The 27,064-nt window shown below is 44.4% G+C and overlaps 1 protein-coding gene across 12 annotated transcripts in view; it reads left to right on the top strand.

Annotated features, from left to right (window-relative positions):
* LOC141265097 (sodium channel protein type 5 subunit alpha-like) overlaps window positions 1–27,064 on the top strand; it is a 558,194-nt gene that overhangs the window by 153,775 nt on the left and 377,355 nt on the right. For all 12 annotated transcript variants that reach the window (XM_073677736.1, XM_073677738.1, XM_073677744.1 and 9 more), the window contains exons 2-4: window positions 66–393; window positions 5,744–5,864; window positions 8,553–8,640. In XM_073677736.1, coding sequence (XP_073533837.1) covers window positions 118–393; window positions 5,744–5,864; window positions 8,553–8,640 — 485 coding nt within the window. In that variant the 5' untranslated portion in view covers window positions 66–117. The remainder of the gene's footprint in view (window positions 1–65; window positions 394–5,743; window positions 5,865–8,552; window positions 8,641–27,064) is intronic.

Raw genomic sequence — 27,064 nt, 5'->3', positions numbered from 1 at the left:
GACATAATTGCCTCTTGTAGATATATAAACTTCATTTATCTCTTTTTTTTGTTTGTGTCTTTCAGCTGTTTCCAATGCTATAAGTAAGAATTAGGACAGAAATAGCAGGATGAAAATATGGCAGTCCTGTTGTTGCCACCAAGTCCTGACAGCTTCCGTCGCTTCACCCCAGAATCATTGGCTGCTATTGAGAAGCGTATCGCTGAGGAACAGGCCAGAAGTGCCAAACAGGAATACAGAGAAGGAGAGAACAATGAAAATACAGAGGATTTACCAACACCACATCCCGACTTGGAGGCTGGAAAACCGCTGCCTCGAATCTACGGGGACTTTCCTTCACATCTTATTGGGCAACCCCTGGAGGATATTGACCCATTCTACAGAAACAAGAAGGTAACAGCAGCTTGATCTTACATAAAGTTAGGCAGAATATGTATATATATATAAATATATGCACTGCTCAAAAAAATAAAGGGAACACTCAAATAACACATCCTAGATCTGAATGAATGAAATATTCTCATTGAATACTTTGTTCAGTACAAAGTTGAATGTGCTGACAACAAAATCACACAAAAATCATCAATGGAAATCAAATTTATTAACCAATGGAGGCCTGGATTTGGGGTCACCCCCAAAATTAAAGTGGAAAAACACACTACAGGCTGATCCAACTTTGATGTAATGTCCTTAAAACAAGTCAAAATGAGGCTCAGTATTGTGTGTGGCCTCCACGTGCCTGTATGACCTCCCTACAATGCCTGGGCATGCTCCTGATGAGGTTGCGGATGGTCTACTGTGGGATCTCCTCTCAGACCTGGACTAAAGCATCCGCCAACTCCTGGACAGTCTGTGGTGCAACGTGACGTTGGTGGATGGAGCGAGACATGATGTCCCAGATGTGCTCAATTGGATTCAGGTCTGGGGAACGGGCGGGCCAGTCCATAGCTTCAATGCCTTCATCTTGCAGGAACTGCTGACACATTCCAGCCACATGAGGTCTGGCATTGTCCTGTATTAGGAGGAAACCTGGGCCAACCGCACCAGCATATGGTCTCACAAGGGGTCTGAGGATCTCGGTACCTAATGGCAGTCAGGCTACCGCTGGCGAGCACATGCAGGGCTGTGCGGCCCTCCAAAGAAATGCCACCCCACACCATTACTGACCCACTGCCAAACCGGTCATGCTGAAGGATGTTGCAGGCAGCAGATCGCTCTCCATGACATCTCCAGACTCTGTCACATGTGCTCAGTGTGAACCTGCTTTCATCTGTGAAGAGCACAGGGCACCAGTGGCGACTTTGCCAATCCTGGTGTTCTGTGGCAAATGCCAAGCGACCTGCACGGTGTTGGGCTGTGAGCACAACCCCCATCTGTGGACGTCGAGCCCTCATACCACCCTCATGGAGTTAGTTTATAACCGTTTGTGCAGAGACATGCACATTTGTGGCCTGCTAGAGGTCATTTTGCAGGGCTCTGGCAGTGCTCCTCCTGCTCCTCCTTGCACAAAGGCGGAGGTAGCGGTCCTGCTGCTGGGTTGTTGCCCTCTTACGGCTCCCTCCACGTCTCCTGGTGTACTGGCCTGTCTCCTGTTAGCGCCTCCAGCCTCTGGACACTACGCTGACAGACACAGGAAACCTTCTTGCGACAGCTCGCATTGATGTGCCATCCTGGATGAGCTGCACTACCTGAGCAACTTCTGTGGGTTGTAGAGTCCATCTCATGCTACCACGAGTGTGAAAGCACAACCAACATTCAAAAGTGACCAAAACATCAGCCAGAAAGCATTGGTACTGAGATGTGGTCTGTGGTCCCCACCTGCAGAAACACTCCTTTATTGAGGGTGTCTTGATAATTGCCAATAATTTCCACCAGGAGACATGGAGGGGGCTGTAGGAGGGCAACAACCCAGCAGCAGGACTACTACCTCTGCCTTTGTGCAAGGAGGAACAGGAGAAGCACTGCCAGAGCCCTGAAAAATTACCTCCAGCAGGTCACAAATGTGCATGTGTCTGCACAAACGGTTAGAAACCGACTCCATGAGGGTTGGTATGAGGGCACGACGTCCACAGATGGGGATTGTGTTCACAGCCCAACACCATGCAGGACGCTTGGCATTTGCCACAGAACACCAGCATTGGCAAAGTCGCCACTGGCGCCCTGTGCTCTTCACAGATGAAAGCAGGTTCACACTGAGCACATGTGACCGACGTCACAGAGTCTGGAGACGCCGTGGAGAGCGATCTGCTGCCTGCAACATCCATCAGCATGACTGGTTTGGCAGTGGGTCAGTAATGTTGTGGCGTGGCATTTCTTTGGAGGGCCGCACAGCCCTCCATGTGCTCGCCAGAGGCAGCCTGTCTGCCATTAGGTACCGAGATGAGATCCTCAGACCCCTTGTGAGACCATATGCTGGTGCGGTTGGCCCTGGGTTCCTCCTAATGCAGGACAATGCCAGACCTGATGCGGTGGGAGTGTGTCAGCAGTTCCTGCAAGGTGAAGGCATTGAAGCTATGGACTGGCCCACCCATTCCCCAGATCTGAATCCGATTGAGCACATTTGGGACATCATGTCTAGCTCTATTCACCAACGTCACGTTGCACCACAGACTGTCCAGGAGTTGGCGGATGCTTTAGTCCAGGTCTGGGTGGAGATCCCACAGGAGACCATCCGCAACCTCATTAGGAGAATGCCCAGGTGTTGTAGTGAGGTCATACAGGCACGTGGAGGCCACACACAATACTGAGCCTCATTTTGACTTGTTTTAAGGACATTACATCAAAGTTGGATCAGCCTATAGTGTGTTTTACCACTTTACTTTTTGGGGTGACTCCAAATCCAGGCCTCCATTGGGTAATAAATTTGATTTCCATTGATTTTTGTGTGATTTTGTTGTCAGCACATTCAACTTTGTGTGGAACAAAGTATTCAATGAGAATATTTCATTCATTCAGATCTAGGATGTGTTATTTGAGTGTTCCCTTTATTTTTTTGAGCAGTGTATATGTATGTGTATATATATATATATATATATATATATATATATATATATATATATATATATATATATATATATATATATATATATATATATATATATATATATATATATATATATATATATATATATATATGTGCCCCTATATTTCCAATGCTAGGATATGCCATCATTAGGAATAACTAAATATTTTGAATTTGAATTCGTAGGTTTTGGGATTTTTCATAAGATTTTACAACTAATTGCAGGTGCTGTAATTGCACTGAATAGATGTGTATGTGGTCTCCTGGGACTGTATCCAACCGCTTTCAAACTCTTTAATGCAAACATAGCCTTAGTAATGTCAAAGTGACCTCAACATACATGGCTATAGGTAAACAGATGGTAACCTGTCTGCACTGCTGTGCTATCAAACACATCATCTGTAAATATTTTTCAGTGTTTCATGTCTTTCCCTATTTCTATTACTAAGCTATGAGCTGTGATACCCTTTCACTATCGAGATTCACCTCAAGATGGCTGCTGCATTCCCTGCTTCTGCTTTTATACAGACTATAATAGTCCCTCCTGATTGACAGTACTATGTTATGTAACATGATGGCTGCTGATGCAATCTTCTGCAATGTGTAAAATGACAGTAGTTAATTTTGGCAATTCGCACAAATCAAATTGCAAATTGTTCAAATTTGTTGGATCTAGTAAATTACTGAAAATTCTGATTGAATTTAAATTGATTCTCTCATCTTAATAATCACTTGATGATTGCAAAGAATCACATCCAAGGCAATCCATTACTGCAACATGTTTGCAAAATTTTAACCTACATTATTCTATTGGTACAGGAACACGTATAAAAACTTAGACTGACACAGTTGTGTTTCTTGCTATATGCTCTTACTTATAGCATTTTAATGATCTCTGGGGATACAACCTGTGAGACTCTCAACAATCATGCAAAGTAAGGAGCCACAGCAGTGCATCACTGCTGCATCCTCTTTGCAGTTTTTCCCTGCATGGTAGCAGTTTTGGCCACCTGACTATGCAAGATCCTGCAGCCAGCCACATTAAATGGAGCTGTGCTGCAGTGGGTGGCTTGAGATCGACCCTGACGAAAAACTGTGAAAAGGATGCATATCTGATGCACTGCTGTGGCCCCTTCATTCTCAGGATTAGTGGGGTTTCCAGCTGTTGGATCCCCAGTATTCATTAAGTGATGGCATATCCCATCGATATGCCATCACTTCCTTAGATGAGAACACCCCTTTAATAAATGGTGAATGTAGACATAGCAATTTCCATGCTCTAAGTTTAAATTAAATATGAATTTTATTGGTTACCAGGAATCATAGCCTACAATATTTATTTATTTTACTCACTTTTATAACGCCATTATATTCCACAGCGATTTACAGACATTATCGGCACTGTCCCCATTGGGGCTCATAGTCTAGATTCCCTATCAGTATGTCTTTTGTAATTTTGGCAGAAACCAGAGTACATGGAGTAAATCCATGCAAACACGGGGTGAACATACAAACTTCTTGCACATGTTGTCCTTGGTGAGATTTGAATCCAGGACCCCAATGCTGCAGCGCTACAGTGCTAAACTTAATGATTTCGTATAGAGCCCAGTTATGTTTGTCTCTACCACTGTTGCAGATTCTACTTCCGATTATAATACTCCCAAAAAATCTTTTCTTTACAGTCACCTTATAACTTTCACTACGCAAACATCTAATTTCTCTACTATTAAAGAAATGGAAGGAGGGCATTGTTGTCTGCTTTAACAATGAGTATTAAAGGGAATCTGTCAGCAGGGTTTCTCCCCCAATCTTTGTGTCTATTCCAAGACTAGTCCGTTCCTCCATTAGTGAGAAATCAGCTTTTGAATTGATATTCAAATGAGGCTAAATAGCTATCTGTAGATCTCAAGCACCTGTCACTCCAGCTCTATTCCCTTCTCATTGTTATTAACAGGTGGACATTCACTTTAGGTTTGATGTATAACAAAATAGAGGTGCACCTGTCAAGCCTTAGAGCCCAAGTCTGCAGTTTCTCTATGTAACTGCAGACTTGTGAATCCTCACATCATGCAGTGCGCGATGTCAGGATTCCCGGCACCGGGAGCAGACGGACGCGTGACCGCAAGTACGCGACTTGCACACTTCTGGCTGCAATATGACTAGATGTGTCCAGCCTTGCTCAATTCACTTGTATTAAGCGAGGCCACGCAGATATAGTCAGCATGTGAGCGCATGTACACAAATCGCATACTTACAGTTATGTGGCCCGTCTGCTTCTGGCACCAGAAAATCCTGACAGTGCACACTGTGAGGATTCACAGGTCTGTAGTCACATAGAGTGACTGCAGACTGACTGTAGACTTGAGACCCAAGCCTGGACAACAGCTTAAGTTTGAAAATAAATTATCGGCATACCAGTTTCACTGGCACCTGCTATACCCTAAAGTTCATGGGTCCATCCTCTGTCAAGAACCCCGGTTTGCAGAGTACAGCCCCTAAAGTAAGCGATACTTCATGTGCCAAATAGTTGTATTTGGGTGCTGCATTATAGCTCTGTACATCTCACAACATTTACAGATCTGTTGTATAGCTGTGTGCATGAGGTCGAATAAACTCTGATATTCTAGGAAATAATGCACTTCTCATAAAGTATGGTTTCTGTTAGATACATGGTAAGAATTTCACTGCATTGATCTTTTTCTTTGCCTTTTTTCTCTCTAGACCTTTATAGTACTAAACAAAGGGAAGACAATCTTCAGATTTAGTGCCACACCTGCTTTGTATATAATTAGCCCTTTCCATCCTATCAGAAGAGCTGCAATCAAAATTTTGGTACATTCATATCTTTTCAAATGAAATGACATTCTGTCTGCGCTGTTGACTAACCATCATATGCCAAATGTTCTCCAAAAATTCCATCCATTTGCTTTAGGGCTCGTTCAGACAGGCGTAGAATCGGTCCATGTGCCGTCCGGGTGCGCTACGAAACAAATACATAGAGCACCGGGGCCCATTATAGCCAGTGTGCCAGTACGCATGGGTGATTTTCTACACGGACCAATGGATGCATTACTCTGGTCTGTTCTTCAAACCAGAATTATGTATGAAATGTAGATTGCGGACCCGATTGGCTGTTTTTCAATATGGCCTTACGAACTCAGCCTTATGTAGAGAAAAACAACGGAAGAAAATTACAACACCATGAACATTTCTAAACAGTTTTAATTTATTAACATTTTTGTTTTTTTCTAATAATATTTTTTAAAAGCGGTTTGCCTTATTCATATGACAGCAAGTGGAATAGTTGGGACCATCAGCTCTGGTCCCCACTGGTTTCATGATTTTCATGGTGATCATCATCTTAAAAGAGGTTTTCTTTATTAGACAAGCCCTTTGAGGCAGGAATCTTACATACTTGGCAGTTTTTGGTGCCAAAAACAGGAGACTAAGCAAGAGTATAAAGGAAGGACTTTTTTTTCTCTTTTCATCAGGTACTATTGACTGTGGCTCAAAAACTGCTACAAAAACTGCATGTGTGATTGTAGAAAAAAATGTACTCAAAAAGGACTAAAATATTCTTTCACTATGCATTCTATTGATGTCAATGGAAAACCCTCCTATAATTCCCCCAGGCTGTTTGTTTCCACATTTGGAAAAAAAAATAAACGTATCAATCTTAAGCCGGTTTAACACGTACAGATATTTCCAGTACCGGAAAAAGACAGTATCGGAGATATCCGTGTCAGTGTGCGCCCCTGTGGCATATGTGTGGCAACTGCATCAGGAGCACACATACGGTGCTGGGAATCAGTGTGCAGTTAGCGCTGTTCTCAAGCGCCGGGTGCTGAACGCTGTCCTCATCATTGTTCCCTGCCAGCGATGCGATCAGCATCAGCAGGGACAATGATGAGAGTAGTAGTCTGCTCCTGCAGTGTCCACCTGTAAAAATAAGAATAAAATAAAAAAAAATCATATACTCACCTGTCCTAAGTGTCCTCCGCTGTAATCCATGCGACCACTCAGCAGAGGAGCCGGGGAGAATGACTCCTGCAGCGAGCTAGCCCCTTAGCTGCGCTGCACTCTGAGTGACAGGACACCGCTTTCTGAGCGCAGCTCCAGGAGTCATTCTCCCTGGCTCCTCGCCATAATTGGTCACATGGATTACAGCGGGGTGTTTTTTTTAAATTTTATTCTTATTTTTACAGGTGGACACTGTAGGAGCAGACACTACTACTCTCATCATTGTCCCTGTTGGTGCTGATCGCAGCGCCGGCAGGGAACAATGATGAGGACAGCGTTCAACACCCGGCGTACCAGCTTTGGCAGAAATATTATCATAAAAAACTCTGAACTGACCCTAACTGATTCAGCAGCCAAATCTGGAGTTTTTTCAGGCAAGAATTGACATGTTATTATTTTTCCACGCAGAAAATAAAACACTTGGAAAACAGCAGCATGCATAATAAAAGCATATTTATATTGAATTGAATAAAAAGCTTATCAAAAGAGTATTATGTAGATTTTGTAGCAAAATCTAGTCCGAAATCTTAAAAAAAAATTTGTGTGAACCCATCCTAAGGATATGTTCACCTAAACTTTTTTTACTTTGATTTTCACATGGATCTGCTTCAAATTTCACATCAAAGAATATTCAAGAGTATTTGAAGCAGTTTTCACGTGGATCTGCTTCGAAATCCACATCCAATCCAAAGTCCTGACAATTCTGTATTTTACTAAAAAGTTTAATTCCTAGATAATCAAGTAAAAAAAAAAAATAGAAAATGAGTACAATGGTTTCAACCACTTAAGATCAATCAGCGCTCGTGATAGAGATATATTTAATCACTTAATATGCGGTGATTGACGGCAGTTACGGCACATTACTTTTACATGTCTGCGGAGTTTTTAAGCGCTGTAAAATTGTCTCATTTTTTAGGAATGGGTGTAAATATGGGAAGTAACAATGGTCACGGAACTGATATAGAAGGGTTAATATTATCCTCTATATTATATATTTTTTAGTATTAAATAGTCTCATAGTCTTATATTTTGTTTAACATTTTTCTTAAGGTTTCATATTTGGTCTAATATTTTCCTATCTCATTTTGAGAAAACTGTGCATTATAGGTAGTATACTGAGAAAGACATAATAGCTAGCAAAATTTCTTAACATGTTTTTGAGGAGGTGCCTGATGGAAATTTCCAATGGTAACTATATTTGTCTGTAAATGGTATAGGAATCCTGCTCACATGGTAATACACAGAATTGTTTATGCTCACAACGGTGTGCATTTCTTTTCTCCGAGTTCTTGTCACTGAAAGGACCGGGTCCCACAATTTGGCCTCACTGGTGATCCCGTAATCTGGCTTTGAGTCAGAACACACGGCTACAACAGACCCATGGGTCCTAATTTCACTACTATCAGTGACTTGCAAATCATTTGGGAAATGATAGACATTGTATATCTTTTGTTTGTGCATATGTATTTATTCACATCAAAGTATTTTCCTTAACTGGTGATTTTTACATTGTTCAGTATGTTTATAATGTGCACTATCCTCACAAACTGCGTGTTCATGGCCATGTCTGACCTGGGAACGTGGGGCAAATATGTAGAGTAAGTATTCTTAATATGATATCCACATGTGTCCTTCATTCACTGTCACTTGAATTGTGTATAGTGCCTAGACAATAACATTTGCACATTTATCATTTGCTTGAACTTATATATAACTTATTTACATGTGTTAATAACTGTATAATTATATTATAATTTTCACGCATAAAATATTAAGTGGCATTTATATTCATAAACAAGTGTGTTCATATAAGTTGGTGAAATCTTTGACTGACATACAAAAAAAGTGTCCTTAATAGACATATGTTTTGTTTTACTGTGTTATAAAGTAAATATTTTTTACACTAGAAGTGAATGATTACTTATGAAACTTTATGGCATAGAGTTGCATATATTGGGGCCGTATAATTAGTGTGCACTGTAAGTTAATGTATATGCTGTATAAAGAGATTGGCGGTGTGAACAGTGTTATCCTTTGCTTGTCTTTCATTTCCATTTTGTAACATGTGATCATTATTACAGTTGTTAATTTTGATAAATACCGCTCCCCAGAAGCCAGTAACGAAACTTGTGTAAAATCCTAAAAAAAGTGAAAAAATAGTAGATTTATCAATCTGTTAAATCCAGCTGGGATTAGAAAGAGGATGTAAAATGAATTTCATTCTGTTAAATAGTATTTCTGCCATATACTATTTAAAGGAGATACCCGGGACTTTAAAAAAAAAGGCATGTAGTTGCTAACAGAGGCAACTACCTGCCTGTTGTACCCAGCACCGGTCATTGACCACTCCTGCTAGATATCCAGCTGCTCCCTGTCAACGGAGCAGCAGTTTCTCTTCCTGTTGACTGAGTGGGACTACTGGCATCATATTGATTGACAGCTGGCTTCCCCCAATTAGGCAATGGAGAGCCAACTATCATTGAGCATGACACCAGTAGTCCCACCCTGTCAACAGGAAGACAAACTGCCGCTCTGTTGACATGACGTCAGCGGAAGTCTGTGACCGCTCTGTGCCGGCAGAGAACGGTGCCAGGCACAACAGGCAGGTAGGTCGCAACTACCTGCCTGTTAGTGCTTAGGCATATATTTTTTTTTAAGTCCTGGATATCCCCTTTAAAGTATTGACTTAACTTTCATGACTCCTCAACTAAAGTTTGTCAAAACCTCAATAAAAGTAAGGCAGATTTAGAATTTAGGAATACTTGACAAGATTGGTAAGTTGGAATATTAGAGAGACCTATACTTTGTGGCACACACAAAACATGCAGTCAGAAATGTTTGGCTGAATCCACAACCTTTATAGATCCTTCAACCATCCACATAAATTCTGTACCCTTTTAAGACCCATGGTAAACCCTGGTGCCTGGGAGATTTGCTGGCTGCAGAAGGTCTCGCCTTTTTCTTATAGCCCCCTAGCCATTCTTGTAGCCCCTAGAGTTGGAAAGTATACATTTATTACATTTGGGAAAGCTGTGTGTCGGTATGGGAGCTGTAGTTGTGGACATTCTATGTGGTAATTTTCAGAGAACACAACATCTTGAGATGCAAGTAACATGACTTGAATGCTGCTATATGCTTTGCCTGATTCTGCTGACCACTTCAGCTTAGAGATGAAGAGTTAAATAATGTCTGACAGACTGGTTACTATGGAGACTGTTACCTGGCGATGTGGATCCTCCAAGCCCAAGGTCCAGGTGGGCACACAGGCCACGGACATTGGTGCAGCAGATGGGTGAGGTACGCAGAACACAGACAAGCAGAGGTACTGGAGGCAGGAGACATCCTGGAGACCGCAGATAGGTAGCAGGGTTACTGGAAACCAGAGGCAGACAGGAGATGTCTAGGAGACCGCAGACAGGTAGTGGAGTTAATCAAAGCCACGGGCAGGCAGAAGACGTCCTGCAGAATGCAAACAGGTAGCAGGGTTACTGGAAGCCGCAGGCAGACCGGAGATGTCAGGGAGACCGCAGACAGGTAACAAGGTTACTGGAAGCCCCAGGCAGACAGGAGACGTCCTGGAGACTGCAGACAGGAGGCAGGGTTACTGGAATCCGCTGACAGAAGCAGTGCACTGACATACTGAAAGTCTTAGGAACACTAAAGTCTTAATATCAAGACACACGTGTGTTTGGATTAGTGAGCCTTATATAGGCCCGGGCAGATAATCACATGGGATCACGCTGGGCCATCTGCAAAGTCCGACGTGGAACACAACAGTGTTTGTGAATCGGGGTGAAGGAAGCAAAGCAAGGATCCGCAACAGATGCGTAACAGAGACATTTCCTAATAATTAATGTCCTCTGAATGGGTTTATCAAGTATTACTTCCCTAGCAACTGGTCTGCAGAACTGCGACTGATTAAAGTTTAGGTGGAGTTTATTTTATTTTTTTGTGATGCTTATGAATAATCCAAAGTTTTTTGTATATGTAACTGTAGACCCTAAAACTAGGGCCAGACAGAGTGGTGGTGGTGGTGGTGCAACTGGCCGTGCATGCCCCAAACTCCACCAACCACTATGTCCAATTGCTGCATAATTATGATTCACAATAATGTGGCCATTTGCCCAGGGCAGATGGACAAAGATTCGTCCCCTTGGCCACTACCACATCATTTTTCCCTACCCTAATGATAGTATATAAATCCCAAACCCCAATTTTTTTTATGAAATTCAAGTGTACTTAAATATTTTCCATTTTACCAGACTGAGAAGTTTCTGGCTCTTGAGGACTGGGGATGATTAATCTGCCTTTGAAGAATGATTTATGTTAACCCATTAAGCACTTCATTATGATACCTATGATATCTATTATTGTATCTTATTTCTTACTTAAATATATTTTCATGCTGTTGATCAATTGCTTTTCTTATTGATATTGATGTCTATATTTTAATGAAATGCTTTGCCAGGGCTTTCTTATCTTGTGAGACACAATAGGCACGTAAGTAACTTTCTAACTCCACCGCCCTCATGAACTTCTCTAACTCACTGGTTATGCTGCATCATAATTGCACCATGGGAAGGACATGCTCAGCTGCATTTTGTCATTCAGAGATCAAATGTTTTATGATTTTTTTTGTCATTACATACAGTATACGGTGCTCTTTCAACTTTGTCCTAGTGCATATGCTTAATCATGTTTTGTACACTTGGATTTAGGTTATACCATCATCATCAAATGTTAAAATATTAAAAACCAATGAACAGGAAGATGTCTTTTTGACAATTGTTGGCTGGATCATCACATTGGGCTAAAAATATGAACGTTTGACCCTTACTATTTTTTATTGGATAAAATTAGAGATTTGATGGATGTTTTTGTGAATTTTGCATTTTAGTCTAGAGTCCAAGATATTTACTGTAATATTATGTAGATGGCTGAAGTGAAGAGTTGCATAACAGAATAGTAGAGTAAAAAGTGTGTATGTACCATAGAGGCTGTCCATGTGGCATTGTACAAACGATATACAAGTTCTCTCACTTGCTATGACTATGAAGCCTGTAGCTGGCCAAACACATTAGATGGCTGCTGGACAAACAATGCTTTGGCTGATCATTCATCCGGCAGCCTTCTCAACCCTACTCTCCCATACACAAGAGTCTTCTTCACCCAAGTGCTCCTATGTTCTCTATGAGAACACTACCATCAGACAAGTTGGCCAGCTACTGCTCTAGAACAATGGGATCAGCAGTTCAGCAGTTCGGACATGCATAATCGACATCTGTCCTGACCATCAGTTGGCCGTTGCCCCCATACACTTTAGAGCACTGGGTGAACCCATCACTATTGGCGGATTAGGCCGACATTAGTCTAATTTGAATGAGGTCCTTTATAGTCCCAATATGCATTTGACAAAAAAGTCACCTGAATCTGCTGATTTCGGCGAGTGTGTATTCGGCAAGGGCAAATGGGATTGAGGGAGAGGAGGATCGTACCACTTGGATTTCAATTGCTGATTCTTTTGTTTTCATGGGTGACAAACAACTGTCAGATGTCTCCTCTCTTGAAAACACAGGAGTGCATGCTGGAGCTGAGAACTCTATGGGGGAGTAGGGACAGATAACTATCCTCCAAATGAACAGTTAAGTCGACAGTTAACTGGTGCATGTCCTCTTTTTTCAACACAGTTGGTAAAAAAATTCCATGTCAAGGCTTCAGAGAGTTTGCACTACACTAAGATTCTGATTCATAAAGCAATTTTCGCCACTCTACTGACATAAAACTGCCTGAAATACCACTCATACTTGCACAAAAATCTTGAAACTTTTGACATTTTTTATGCCAGACCTGGCCAGCTGCACCCACTTTTTGAAAAGAAGGCAGTACTTAGCCGGGTTGGAGTGTGGCTGAACGTGGCCAAAAATTCCTCATAATTTACACTAAAATAAGTGGCGTGAGTTATGAAATGTGTTCTAGTCCCTGCCTGGAGTACACTCCTTATCAAGTCTATAGACTTCAAGTCTATAGATATCTGCTAAAAACGTATATAAAGATAGAAGACTTTCATTTTGATTAATTTTAATGGATCCATTACTACGTGTCAATAGAACATAGAGGTTCAGACAGTGTCCTTCCTTCAGTGTTTAAAAAATCACTTCCATCAAAGTTTTATATATTGCTGTCATCAGTAGCACTGTGGACTTGCAATTGCTCATTTTGCCTTTCTACTAGTTAATTCTTCTCTTTTCCATTCGGTTTATGACATCATGTGATTAAAACCTGACTAGCTGAATCCTTTTAAGCTCTATGTAGAAACAGGAAGTCTCTTTCTCTGTATGAGTCATGAGTTACCGCAAAAGTCCCTGGCAGGGGGGGAGGAGGGAGCAGCTGGGTCAGGAGTTGAAGAGGGGAATTATTCAAGCAGGGAAAAGAGAAATAGAGCAGAGAAAAGTGAAGAATTATCTGGGTAGAAAGGCAAAATGAGCAATTGTAAGTACACAGTGCTATTTAATATGATAACTGCAATATATTAAAAGGATAAAAACTTTGATGGGAGTGTTTCTTTAAAAACAAGAAAAATTGATGCTAGAAGAGAAAATTGGTCTGTTTTTTTGTGCATGAAAAACTGGAAACTGTGGAGTACGTGACGTTACTTGTAGTTTTTTACAATGACAATGGCAAAGGCCTTCATAAGAGCTGTATACATAAAACAGCGTTTCTTTATATTTCATTAAAAATGCACTAAACAGTAAAATAAAAAAACTGCACGTTCCCTTTAAATACATTTAATAAATTCAGTTTTTAGTATACTACACATGGTCTACTAATCAGTAAATTTAAAGCTGCCAGTGCTAATAATGCATAATAATCCTGAAATCTGTCAGACACTGGCAAAATATCTATCAAGGTTTTGCCTTCATTTTTTAACTAGTAACATTCATAAAAAGTAATTTAAAGTACAAATTTGTGTTTGTATATATTGGCTCTGGGAATATTTCCTTCCTTTCTGGATATAGCCTATTGCTATCATTACCTGGACTGGAATCTATGGAAAGAAATATATTTATCTGGTCTTTGTCCACAAATGTAAACATAAGGTTGAAAAGCAATCAACAAAGCAATAAGTTGGCTTGTTCTAGTGGATGTAACAAAGGCTTGCTTCGCAGCCGCAATATGATAATCACCAGCATCTGCTGCTTTGAAATGCAATGGCTTATCTTGTCATTGTCAGCAGGGAGAAAGGAAAATGCCCCGGGTTGCTCAGCACATAACATATCTCCTGTGTGCAGGATCAAAATCACTGCTGCAGATGACAATCATACAAGCAGTAGAGAAAGATTCAACTTCTCTTATAAAGAGCTTTGTATTGGACGCCTCATACAGTTAGGCTTTCTGCACTACAGCAAGTACATCAATTGATGCCTACAAGCTATTCGATTGTTCATACAGGATGCTGAGAGCTGTAGTTAATGCATGTAATAAAAAGTAATTTTTAAAAATAGGGTTGTCCCTATACTAGATTTATATATGGTCTTAGGCTGAGTTCACACGATGCGTATTTCATGCGTTTCCGCGGCGTTTTTGCAGTTGCGTAAACGCCGCGGAAACGCATGAAAAACGCATGGTAGAAGGGAAGCAATGATCCCCAATTGAAATCCGCATGTGCTGTGCTCATGATGCGGATTTTTCCGCAGCGTAAACGCTGCGCTCAAAAATCCGCAGCATGTCATTTAATTTTGCGGAAACGCGGCGTTTTCGCCGCCATTGACTTGCATTAGAACGCGCCAATTCCGCAAGACTGCATCTGTACTTGCGTAATTGGTGCGTTCTAATGTGCGGATGGTACCCGAGTGTGGAGGAGAGGAGAGTCTCATCCACACCCAGGTACCATTAAAAAAGCTGTAAAAACAAGAATAAAATAAAAAATCTATATATACTTACCATCTGTCGGCCCGCGCAGCGCTCCTGCTTGCTTCCCGGCACTTGCAGTGAGTTGTAGGACCTGCGGTGACGTCAGAGTCCTGTGACGGGTCACGTGACGCTGACGTCGGCAGGTCTTTCAATTCAAAGTTGCCGGCAGCCGGGAGAACGGAGTGAGCAGGACAGCACGGGCCATCGGAGGTAAGTATATACACTCTCTCGGGTCACACTATATAAATCCATGCTGTTTGCATGGATTTATATAGTGTGACCTAGTTGTCAAGCACTTTCCAGGTGATGCTAAAATCGCCTGGAAAGCGCTTGTCAATCTGCATGCGGAAACGCATGTGAATCTGCATGTGGATCCGCATGTATTCTGCAGGAAAAACGCATGCACAATCTGCATGCGTTTTTTTCTGCCAGGGAGATGCAGAAATGATGCAGAAATTTTCTGCTTCATTTCTGCATCGTGTGCACATAGCCTTATTATAAAACTCCAATCAAAGTTTTTATCCTATTTATATATTGCAATCATCATATTATATAGCACTGTGTACTTACAATTGCTCATTTTGCCTTTCTACCCTGATAATTCTTCTCTTTTCTCTGCTCTATGTAGAAACAGGAAGTCTTTTGTCCCTGCATTTATCATCCCCCTCTTCAGCTCCTGACATAGCTGCTCTGCTCCTTCCCCCGACAGGGACTTTTGCAGTAACCTATGACTGATACAGGGAAAATTGACCTCCTGTTTCTACAAAGAGCTTAGAAAGATTCAGCTAGTCAGTTTTTAATCACGTGATGTCATAGACCTAGTGGAAAAGAGAAAAATTAACTGGGTAGAAAGGCAAAATGAGCAATTGTAAGTACATAGTGCTTTATAATATGATGACTGTAATATATTAACAGGATACAAAATTTGATGGGAGGAGTCCATATTTTTAAATTCAATGAATAAACAGCCTTCAGGAAATTCCCCTTAGGGGTGGCTTGAGGAAGCCAGAATTTTAATATTTTACATGTAGTTCTGCAAAGGAAAAAAAAGTTTCATTAATGGAAAACTATTACCTGGTGTCACGAGCACAGTGCATGATATCCGGACCAGGAGACATAGCTGGCAAAGAGTTGTTAGGGAACCGCATCATAAACCAAGATGTACAAAACAGAAGCAAAATTGTAAGGTCAAAAAGCAGGCCGACATCAAAAACAGGAGATTCCTAGGAATCTGAATCAGATAATTATGGGAACCAGATAAACACAAGTGTGAACCAGATTAATTACTGAAACATCATCTGTTGGTGGGTTCTTAAGGCCCACCAACAGCTGTTGTTTCAGTATTTTCATAGTATTGTACGGGTGATGGAATTATCATCCGTGCAATACTAAAGAAATCCTGAAAACATCATCTGTTGATGGGCCTTGAGGACTGGAGTTGGGCAACACTTTTATATAGCGAGCAACCCCATCCTCAATTAACAGCAGCAACCTAAGGCTGCGTAGACATGGAATCTTTGTGCGGAGTTTTCAGAGCAAAACCTCAACATTTTTGAGGGGTTTCAAGATTTCGAGGAGGATTTGGAGAATTTCTGTTCAGTTTCCACTCAGTTTCTGCTCCAAAAACTCCTGTAAAAACGTGGTGTTCGCATAAACGAAAAGCAAAGGTTTAACCCTAGAGCTGCTAGCATGCGTTGTGCCACAAGTACCAGAAAAACATAGAATTATAGCATAGTCAGTCTGCTTTATTTGCAACAAAAGGCGCAATGCTGCCTGGTGGTAGGAGCAGAAACAGAGAGGGCGGACATTGACATGGATGTCACACCACTAAGTTCACTATTGATCAAAGTATTTGTAAAATGACATATCTAAGCAGAATTTGTAGGTAGATACCATACTCTGATACATTGTGTGTCCAACTGAACCCAGCCCCCTATTCCTATGAAAAATACTTTTTTTCCATGGCTGCCAGGAAATGTGGCTTGGATGGATGTTGAGGCTTGTAGAGAAAATAAATCTGTTTCCATTGCTAATGCCAGAGCCAATAACAGTGATCTGCTTCTTAGTAGTAAGTAGAGATGAGCGAACCCGAACTTAAAAGTTTGAGGTTCGTACCGTACAGTTAGTGTCCAGTGCTTAACGCTGAACACGGACTTCTCCCAGAAGTCTGTTGCAATATTCGGAGTTCCGGGGGAAGCCTGTTGCAGAGAGAGAGAATTTTCCAGCTCAGAAGTTCGGATCCCCATTGTTTTCAATGGGGTTTGGGTTCTGGTTCAAGTTCAGGTACAATTCTGGTACCCGAACCGAACTTTGGAATAAATTTTGGGTTGGGTACCAGAACTCGAACTTCCACGAGTCTAGCAGTAATGTTTTGGTGTGTAGCGTGTCACTTGCCTCTCTTGGCTCTGCTGTATGACTGAAATGTGTATCACTGTCTGTTGAGAATTTTAAGACATCTAAGTATAAAGGTGTGTGTCCCAGTAGCTAGATCCCTTTAATGTTGGATATACAAGTCTCCTATTGTGAATAACAAATCCCAATAATGTAGCGTGAAATCAGAAAAATTGTATCAGAGCTGAAATGATTCATGAACATTGTAGCATGTAACTGACTCTGTCATTTCATTGTCAAACAGGAACGATCATACCTCTCATTCTCTCAGGGAACGGAAAGGTGATCATTAGCGCCCACTGTCTGATTATACATATGTAATACTACTACATTGTTCCAAGTTTTCTTTCAAAGATTCCGTAGGAACAAATCTATTGTGAATATGGATTCATAAAGGCATTTTACTATTTCCTGCAACTAGCTCCTGGCTCTGTTTGATGTGAGTGGAAATAATTATATGTATGGCACAGTATGCAAATGAATGTATTTCTAGCTGTATGAGAAATATCGAATATAATTTAGTTTGTTATTGCCTAAGAGTGCCACAATGTATTTTAATAATGACTAGGGTAGGCATGGATAGCAGATAGCATTGTGGACACACGGCTTTTCATTGGGTAATCCACAAAGAATGAAGAGCTCATTATAGAGTTCTCGTCTCTTAGCAGTTTTCTTGAGATGTAACAGCTATGAAGCCAATGATGGAACTGAATATAGATTTATACAGCTCCCATTCAGTTCAATACTAACTGCTAGATTCATATAAGGTTAGCTCCTACTAGTGGCAGCAGCATGCAATCACAATAATATCAATTTTTCCTTTGAAATGCTGGACCTTATGAGAGAAACCCAACAGATCTTATTAAAGGGGTTGTCCACTACTCGGATAACCCTGTCTCAATCAGCATGTTTGTCCCCAGTAAAATAACAACACCTATACTCCCCTCCGATACCGTTCCAGCTGCATCATCACTCGGTCTCCCAGGGCTCGCATCACATTGTTATGTCACACGATCACTGCGCCCAATCATTGCTCACTTCTCTCTCCCCATCTTTGGACGAATCAGACACCAAGAGGAAGTCAGACCTGCGGCTGGCCGCTCACTTCCTATTGAGGTTTGATTCATCTGCAGGTTCGAATAGTGAAGCGAGCACTGAATAGGCTCAGGGATTGCGTGACATAACAATGTGACACAAGCCCTGGGAGACCGAGTGCTGTCACCACTGGAATGTTGCTGCTACCAGACGTGAGTATAAATGTTGTTATATTACTGGGGGCAAACATGCTGATTGAGACATGATTGCCAGAGTAGTGGACAACCCCTTTAAAGGCAATCATGTGACCCATTCAGCACTGGCATCAATTTTGCAGTTTTTTTTTTCTAGGACAGAACTATGGAATTGATAACAAAGTGGTAAACAGTGGCAGAAACACAGACCCCCACATACAAATATATTACAAAATTACTTAAATTGTTGACATGATAATGGAGTGGTTGGGATTATTTTTTTTAAAGAAATAGTTCCTTTTTCCATATTTCCCATTGGGTCTCAATCTAAGTTTAGTTATATGGCCAATTTGACAGGGAAACTTCAACTAGCCCTTTATTGCACACTTTCAATATAGAGGCACTTGGAATGTTGCCTATCAGTAGACAATCTCTGGACTTAGATTTTTTGTTTCAACTTAAGTTGCTACTCTGCAGGCCACCCTGAATGCAAACATTAGGCATGCAATCACTCAATGACAGTCCCACACGTCAGGCCTCCTGTTTCCACTATGGGCCTCCTTCTGTTTCTCAGTGAAGCCCACTATCACACTGGTCAGCACTGCAGCTCTCTGCACCACTCTTGCTACACTCATCATCACACTTTCCATTCACATAAACAAACAGTCCTTTGCTTGTCACTAGCACTGTACTCCACAGTGCCCACTCACACAGCCAGAGAGTCCCCCTCCTGGCCGGTAGCGCTGCACTCCAGTTCCTCACAGTCCCCACTCGAAAAACTAGATTGTTTCCTCTTAGACGCTTTGCTTCTGTGGCACCCCAGGGGTCTGGTTTCCACAGTAATAGCCATATTACGTCTGTGAGCAGGTGGGAGGTCTCCTGGTCAGGAATCCTAAGCATACCACACCTCCTGCCCAGTCCTGGGAGGGGAAGAACTTCCCCTATATAAAGCTGGGGCTGAGGCAGGGTTAGTGAGTAGAGTAGAGTGAGAGAACACAGACAGAGACACAGTCTGGTCTGTAGTGGAGCAGCTTTAGGGAAAGAAAGATCAGGAGCTCTGTGGGAGCTGTGCTAAAAGAGATCAGGGGCTGGAAGCTGTAGAGCTCGCCCTGATTGAAGAGTTCTGACCGGACCCGGAGTCCGAGGCTGTGGGGACGAATCCTTACCCAGCAGCAGAAACCGACCGGCAGGGGATTTCAGGTCCTCTGGCCAAGAAACCCGAAGGCACGGTCACACGCAAGGGACCAGCACCGCCGTCGTGGAGCGGAAGCTACCAGAAGGCCCCGAGTCACCGGCCATACGGGTGAGCACCACACGGTACACTCAGGGACGTGGGCTACTTTTACCCGCCTCTAGCAAGGTAGCCAGAAGAGTACGATTAGTTGGGGAGGCCTACAACTCCGCCTGGCCAGGGGAGATTCCATCTGCTCACGGACTGACCAGGCCCCGATCGCTAGCCAGTACTCCGGGAGGGTCTACCTTTGCCACCAGTAAAGACCCTGAACTACACGGCACCGTCTCTGAGTGTTTCATCATCCACGTCCGCTGCCCTGAGGCCATACCCCTCCCGTTGGGGGTTATACCATCCACGCTGCACAACCGTACCACCGGCCTCAGCGGTCTGCCCTGCAGCGGCGGTCTCATAACCGCATTCAACGGGTGGCGTAGTCGAGCAATATAACATCTTCTGACAAGCACTGCCACTTAGTTTGACTCCCTGGGCACGGACCGGGTCACCGCCACGAAACTACTACCCCTATCAGATCTGGCTCCGGGTAGGCCCCCGCGTGCGCAACGCTACTCGGCACAGGTCCAGGGGCGCATCACTTCTCCCACCTGACTTTACCCCTTTGGTCACTTCAGGTGCAGATCCACATTTTTTCCTTTCTGATTACCACCTGTGCTCCTCGGGGTTTGGCTAAGGATGCTATTTCAGGTAGCATGCCAGATACGCTTATATCCACACTAGTCCAGTTTGTCTCCTCATTGTGGCTTCTTCATACCAAAATGGTACATAAAAATTTATTTTCATTCACATTCAACAACATCTACCCACCTCTGACACATAACGTGCTATATTGTATCATCCTACACCAGCGAGATCCCATCCATTAGAAAGTGTATTAGGAGGGAGTGGAATCACCCAGCTTCCCCATAATACAAGACAATAGGTCTGCCGTGAAGACACATATATTCTAAATTTACATGATCTTAAATATGTACCTAAGGTTTATTAATTATAACAGAGTCTTTGTTATATTTATTTACTTGTATCGTTTTAATAAAATTGTGTAACAGAGAGTTTATATTAATTAACTGGTCATGCCCATTATCTCATGTTACAATGATGTAGTTTTTGGGGGGCTTTTTTAAATATTTAAACTATTGTCAGACTGTTTTATATACACTGGAAGTATCCTGGCGAAGTCCAATCCCAAAACGCGTTGATGTCCATTGTCCAATAAAAGATATGTACATGAATCTTCACCTGTTTCATATCCTCTGTGAGCAGCAGTGCATCCGGCTATCTAACCCGAGAGGTTACCTTAAGGCTTTGACTCCAGTTTATCTCCTCAGACCCAACCTTACGGGAAATCCAATTCTATGACCAGGACAATCGCACCGTATATCTTGGACTGAGGGCTACAGTGGTTCCACTCATCTATTATACTGACTATCACCCAGCAACTTAGCCCATTTTGCGGGTGGACGCTCTCATGGTGGGAAACTCTAACTAAATACCCCTTCTGGACTCATGTGCACATAAGTCACAATAACACCGTCCATCCTTTTACTCCACACATACTGCACTATAAGTGAAGATCAGGCACTTGCGGCATTAAAAGACATTTCTTATCATAAATGTAAAACTGAACATAGAAAGTGCATAATGAGGCATAAATGACAGTGGAAATAACTTCAAGTGGATAATATGTCCAGCTACATTTGGCACTAAATCATTATCCGCAGTGTCAGACTGGAGTGCCAAGGGCCCACCAGTAACCTCAACTACAGGGCCCCACTTTTCAGCTACATGCAAATATGACTTTATTCTCATTCACAAATTTCTGTATTAATAAACTGGGTAGATTGTTAAATAGTCTGTACATAGTGATTCAAGTGTATTGTGCCAAATACTGCTCATATAAGAGCGTGGTGGCCCACTCCTGCACAGGGACCGACCAGCAGATTCTCCTGTGTTCCTGTGGGCCAGTCCGAGCCTGATTATCACAAGCACAACAGAAATGCAAATGATAAAAGGAGGCAAGGATCTCCCACCCTATAACAGCTGTCACGGTACAGTTGCAGGATTTCTTGGGGAAAGGGGCTCCTTCCCTATCCTTCACGCTAATGAGCGCTCTCATCTGTCCCTGTCCCCTGGATTACCCCGTAAGGTGCAGACGCCGGGGTCACATGCCTTGCTATGCTCCTGACTTACCCTTATCTGTTCCCTCCCCCACCCAGGAAGGTGTGAGGCCGAAGTGTATAGGATTACACTAACCAGACAGACAAGGGAGGGATAAATGAAGACTGCAATCATACAAAATATACTCACCAAACAGAGTGGTACACAGGGGAGGGTAAGGTAGGTGAAACCAAATAGGAGAGGATGAGGATGAACATGCAAACAAACTCCACACAGAAATCTCTGAACGCCGACTACAAATACCAAATAACTCTTCCAACACCAAACCAGGCAGAATGAACTCTCTGTCACGCAAGGTGAGGAAAGGAACAAGTGTACAATGATGGGAAGAGGGTGAAGGGAGCCCAACAACTAGGGAAAGGGGGAGTGGAGACCCCTAGGCAGATCTAATATCACCCTGACTACCCTATTGTCCCTATATAGGTTTCGCACCTATCGCCGAGCATGAAACCTAATCCCTGAATTTCCCTAGAGCTAGGCCCTAGGTAGGGAGGGGACGGGGTGAACACTAGTCAGGCCACACTGTAACTAAAGGCAACAAGGTAAACAAACAAAGGGGAAATGACGCGCCCCTGGGCCTGTGTCGCGCTGCGTTGCGCACGCGGGAGCTTACCCGGAGCCGGATCTCTTGAGGGTTGTAGTCTCGTGGCGGTGACCCGGTCCGTGCCCAGGGAGTCAAACTGAGCGGCGATGTAACAGCGGTAGATGTAGGACGACTACGCCACCCGTTGAATGCAGCTATGGAGCTGCCGCTGCAAGACAGTCCGCTGAGGCCGGTGGATGGATGGTGCAGCGTAGATGGTATAACCCCCAACGGGAGGGGTATGGCCTCAGGGCAGCAGATGTGGATGATGGGGGTAGCAGGAACCACTCAGAGACGGTGCGGTGTAATTCAGGGTCTTTACTGGTAACAACGATAGACCCTCCCGGAGTACTTGCTAGTGAACGGGGCCTGGTCAGTCCTTGAGCAGATGGGATCTCCCCTGGCCAGGCGGAGTTGTAGGCCTCCCAAACTGACTGTACTCTTCTGGCTACCTTGCTAGAAGCGGATATAAGTAGCCCACGTCCCTGAGTGTACCGTGTGGTGCTCACCCGTATGGCCGGTGACTCGGGGCCTTCTAATGGCTTCCGCTCCACGATGGCGGTGCTGGTCCCACGCGTGTGACCGTGCCTTCGGGTTTCTGGGCCTGAGGACCTGAAATCCCCTGCCGATCGGCTTCTGCTGCTGGGTAAGAGTTAGTCCCCACAGCCTCAGACGCCGGGTCCGGTAAGAAAGCATCTCAGTCAGGGCGAGCTCTGCAGCTGCCAGCCCCTGACTTGTAGTAGTATTGCTCCCACTGAGCTTCTGCTGTTTCTTCCTGTGACTGTTTCTTGTCTCTACTCTCCTTGACTGACTAACCCTGCCTCAGCCCAGGGTTTATACAGGGGAAGTTCTTCCCCTCCCAAGACTGGGCAGGAGGTGTGGCATGCACAGGATCCCTGACCAAAGGACCTCCCACCTGCTCTCAGACATAACATTACATTACTGTGGAAAACCAGACCCCTGGGGTGCCACATTCCCCCCTAGTGAAATTTAGTACTCCGGGACTAAACATATTTTAGAAAAAACATAACAAGATATAACAACAATAATAGTACAATAAGAAGAAACACATAAAGGTGGTCACGGCATGTCCGTAACCGGGTGTAGTCTTTGAAGAAAGCAAGGTGTCCATTTCACCAAAACAGGGAGACGTAACCAGGTAGGGGTCTGTCCTACCCCGAGTCCTTAACAGTCTCTAGTCCATCCTGGGTTACGCTCCAACTATGTACAAGGATTCCCGGTAAATCCACCAAGGATTCCTAAAAATAACTGGAAACACAAAATTATACACAAGCAACAATACACAGATAAACATAAATAAAACAATTTATACACTTCAAATCCTCCAGCGTGCGGGTAACTGGCCTCTAGTGGCCCTAGTGGACCTACGGAGCTGACTGTCTGGCCCTGAACTACAGGGTGTAGGAGCTGTCAAGGGTAAACTGGGCAGCTGTCTACCGGCTCTTTGTCTCACTAGGGGTACGGCAGGCTCACTATAAGCAGAGGGTTGATCCTCCTGTTCTGCTTGTGTGGAGTCTTCTGCCTCCTGGACCGGCTGTTCTTCCAGCTCTACCTGTTGCTCCGTAGGTGCTTGGGATGCTGGTTGGAGGAAGGTGAGTACGGGTACCACAACTGCACCATTGACTTGAGTCCAAGACCGAGGGAAGTCCCCAAGCACAGTACTAACCATATCTTCCCTTTCCTCTACGGGTCGATGGTCTTCTTGTTCCTCTTCAGGGTTCCTCAGTTGTTCGGGACACTTCTTCAGGTGGTCCCGGGATACAATGGCTGTGGTTTCCCCTCCGTCTTTACTGATGGTACAAACCTTCGGGTTCTCGTGGCTTGAGGGCAGTACGGTGTACGGGTCCTTCTCCCACTGGTCATCCAACTTGTGGAGCCGTCTCTTCCTCTTCAAGACCTGCTCTCCGGGTACCAGGGGAACAGCGGGAGCATACTGGTTGTAAGTTTTCTCTTGTCTTTCCCTAGCCTGACAGAGACTTCGCTCCACGCTCTCCTGTACTCTCCGGTACTGCTGCTGCCTCTCTGTGTCCCAGTCTGTTTCTGGTGAAGTGTCCTCGGGTGTCAGGACTCCCATTTCCAGGTCAACAGGTAACTTACCAGGTCTTGCCCTCATTATGTAAGCCGGGGTACAGTTGGTGGAACCTACCGGGATGTGGTTGTATAGGTCCACCAGATCGGGCAACTTCTCAGGCCACAGACTGCGTTCTTCCAGGGGCAACGTTTTTAGAAGATCCATTACCACCTGGTTCATTTTCTCACAAAGTCCATTAGTTTGCGGATGGTAGGGTGTCGTCCTTATCTTCCGGCAGCCATACAGATTGCAGAATTCCTGGAAGACCTCCGCTTCAAAGGCAGGTCCCTGGTCCGTCAGCACTTGGTCCGGGTACCCGTGTGGACGGCAAAAGTGCTGCTGGAAGGCTCTAGCTGCTGTTTGAGCCGTTAAGTCCTTGACGGGGACGACAACCAGAAACCGGGAGTAATGATCCACGATGGTTAACGCGTAGACGTAGCCACTTCTGCTTGGGGTCAGTTTTACATGATCCAAGGCTACCAGTTCCAACGGTTGCCGGGTGACTATGGACTGCAGGGGAGTCTTCTGGCTGGCACGGTCCTTCCTTCTCAGGTTGCACGGGCCACAGTCTCTGCACCACTTCTCGATGGTTCCCCTCATGCCTACCCAGTGGAACCGCTCGCGCAGCAGGAACTCCAGCTTCTTCCACCCGAAGTGTCCAGCTCCGTCGTGGTATGCCTCCATCACCATGGCTGCGTCTCTTCGTGGCACCACTACTTGCCAGAGTAATTCATGCGTCCGGGAGTTAACCATTCTGCGGCACAACTTCCCTTTGTAAAGGAACAGTCGACTCTTCTCTGCCCATAGTTGTTTGGCTTCCTCCGGAGCGTCTGGTTCAAGGCGAGCCTCCGGCCGAGTCAGCATCTCCTTCACCAGTCAGACGGCAGGGTCGCTGTCTTGCGTTTCCACCCAGTTGTAGTGGGGTAAGGGGTTCAACGTAGCAGCCTGCTTACTCCTTACCCGGTGGGAATACTGGATAGTCCCATGACGGTGGAACGCAGGGAGTTCAACTTCTTCCAGTCCCTCCGGATCTTCTCCTCCGTCCGGCAGGTTGGGCATCCTGGACAGGGCGTCCGCGTTGGTATTGGAGCGTCCTGCCCGGTATTTGATTGTGAACTCGTAGTTGGACAGACGGGCCATCCACCTCTGCTCCAGGGCACCGAGTCTTGCCGTGTCCAGGTGTGTCAACGGGTTGTTATCCGTGTACACGGTGAACCGGGAAGAAGCGAGGTAATGCTTAAAGCGCTCGGTGACTGCCCATACTACGGCCAGGAACTCTAACTTAAATGAGCTGTAATTCTCGGGGTTCCTTTCGGTGGGTCGCAGTTTTCGGCTGGCGTAGGCGATTACTCGTTCCTTCCCCTGCTGGATCTGGGACAGTACGGCTCCTAGCCCGATGTTACTGGCGTCGGTGTAGAGAATAAAGGGCTGGCTATAATCCGGGTACGCCAGGATTTCGTCCCCCGTGAGGGCCATCTTCAGCTGGCGGAAGGACTCTTCTTCCAGCTCCTCCCATTTGAAGGGCGGCTTCTGGTTCTTGGCCTTTCGGTACTGGCCTATCAGGAGGTCCTGCATAGGTGCTGCCTTTTTGGTGAAACCGGGAATAAACCTTCGGTAGTAGCCTACCAACCCGAGGAACTGCCGCACTTCTTTTACGCTGGAGGGGCTTGGCCATTCCTTAATTGCGGTGATCTTATCAGGGTCGGGAGCCACTCCGTCAGCGCTCACCACGTGTCCCAGGTACTGCACCTTTGGTTTCAGGAGGTGACACTTGGAGGGTTTCACCTTTAGGCCGTAACTTGCCAGAGCTTCGAACACTTCCGCCAGGTGTTTCAGGTGGTCCTCATACGTCTTGGAATATACGATGACATCGTCCAGGTACAACAGGACCGTCTCGAAGTTTCTGTGGCCCAGACAACACTCCATTAGTCGTTGGAAGGTTCCCGGAGCGTTGCAGAGTCCGAACGGCATGCAGGTGAACTCGCTAAGTCCCATCGGGGTGGTGAATGCGGTCTTCTCCCGGTCCGCCTCTGCTACAGGAACCTGCCAGTACCCGCTAGTGAGATCCAAGGTGGAGAAGAAGTTAGCAGATCTTAAAGCAGCCAAAGACTCCTCTATCCTTGGTAAAGGGTACGCATCCTTGTGTGTGATACGGTTGATTTTCCGGTAATCCACACACATCCTCATAGTGTTGTCTTTCTTTTTGACTAAAACTAGTGGGGCTGCCCAGGGGCTACAGCTATCCCGGATTACCCCAGCCTCCTTCATGTCTCTAAGCATCCCCTTGGCGTGTTGGTAATGTGCAGGGGGTACGGGTCGATACCTCTCTTTTATGGGAGGATGATCTCCCGTGGGGATGCGGTGTTCTACCCCCTTGACTCGCCCGAAG

This window comes from Phyllobates terribilis, unplaced genomic scaffold, assembly GCF_046119375.1.
Source record: "Phyllobates terribilis strain yellow unplaced genomic scaffold, ASM4611937v1 Scaffold_4__5_contigs__length_816908805, whole genome shotgun sequence".
NCBI classification, from domain to species: Eukaryota; Metazoa; Chordata; class Amphibia; order Anura; family Dendrobatidae; genus Phyllobates; species Phyllobates terribilis.
This window is presented reverse-complemented; position numbering and strand designations above follow the sequence as displayed.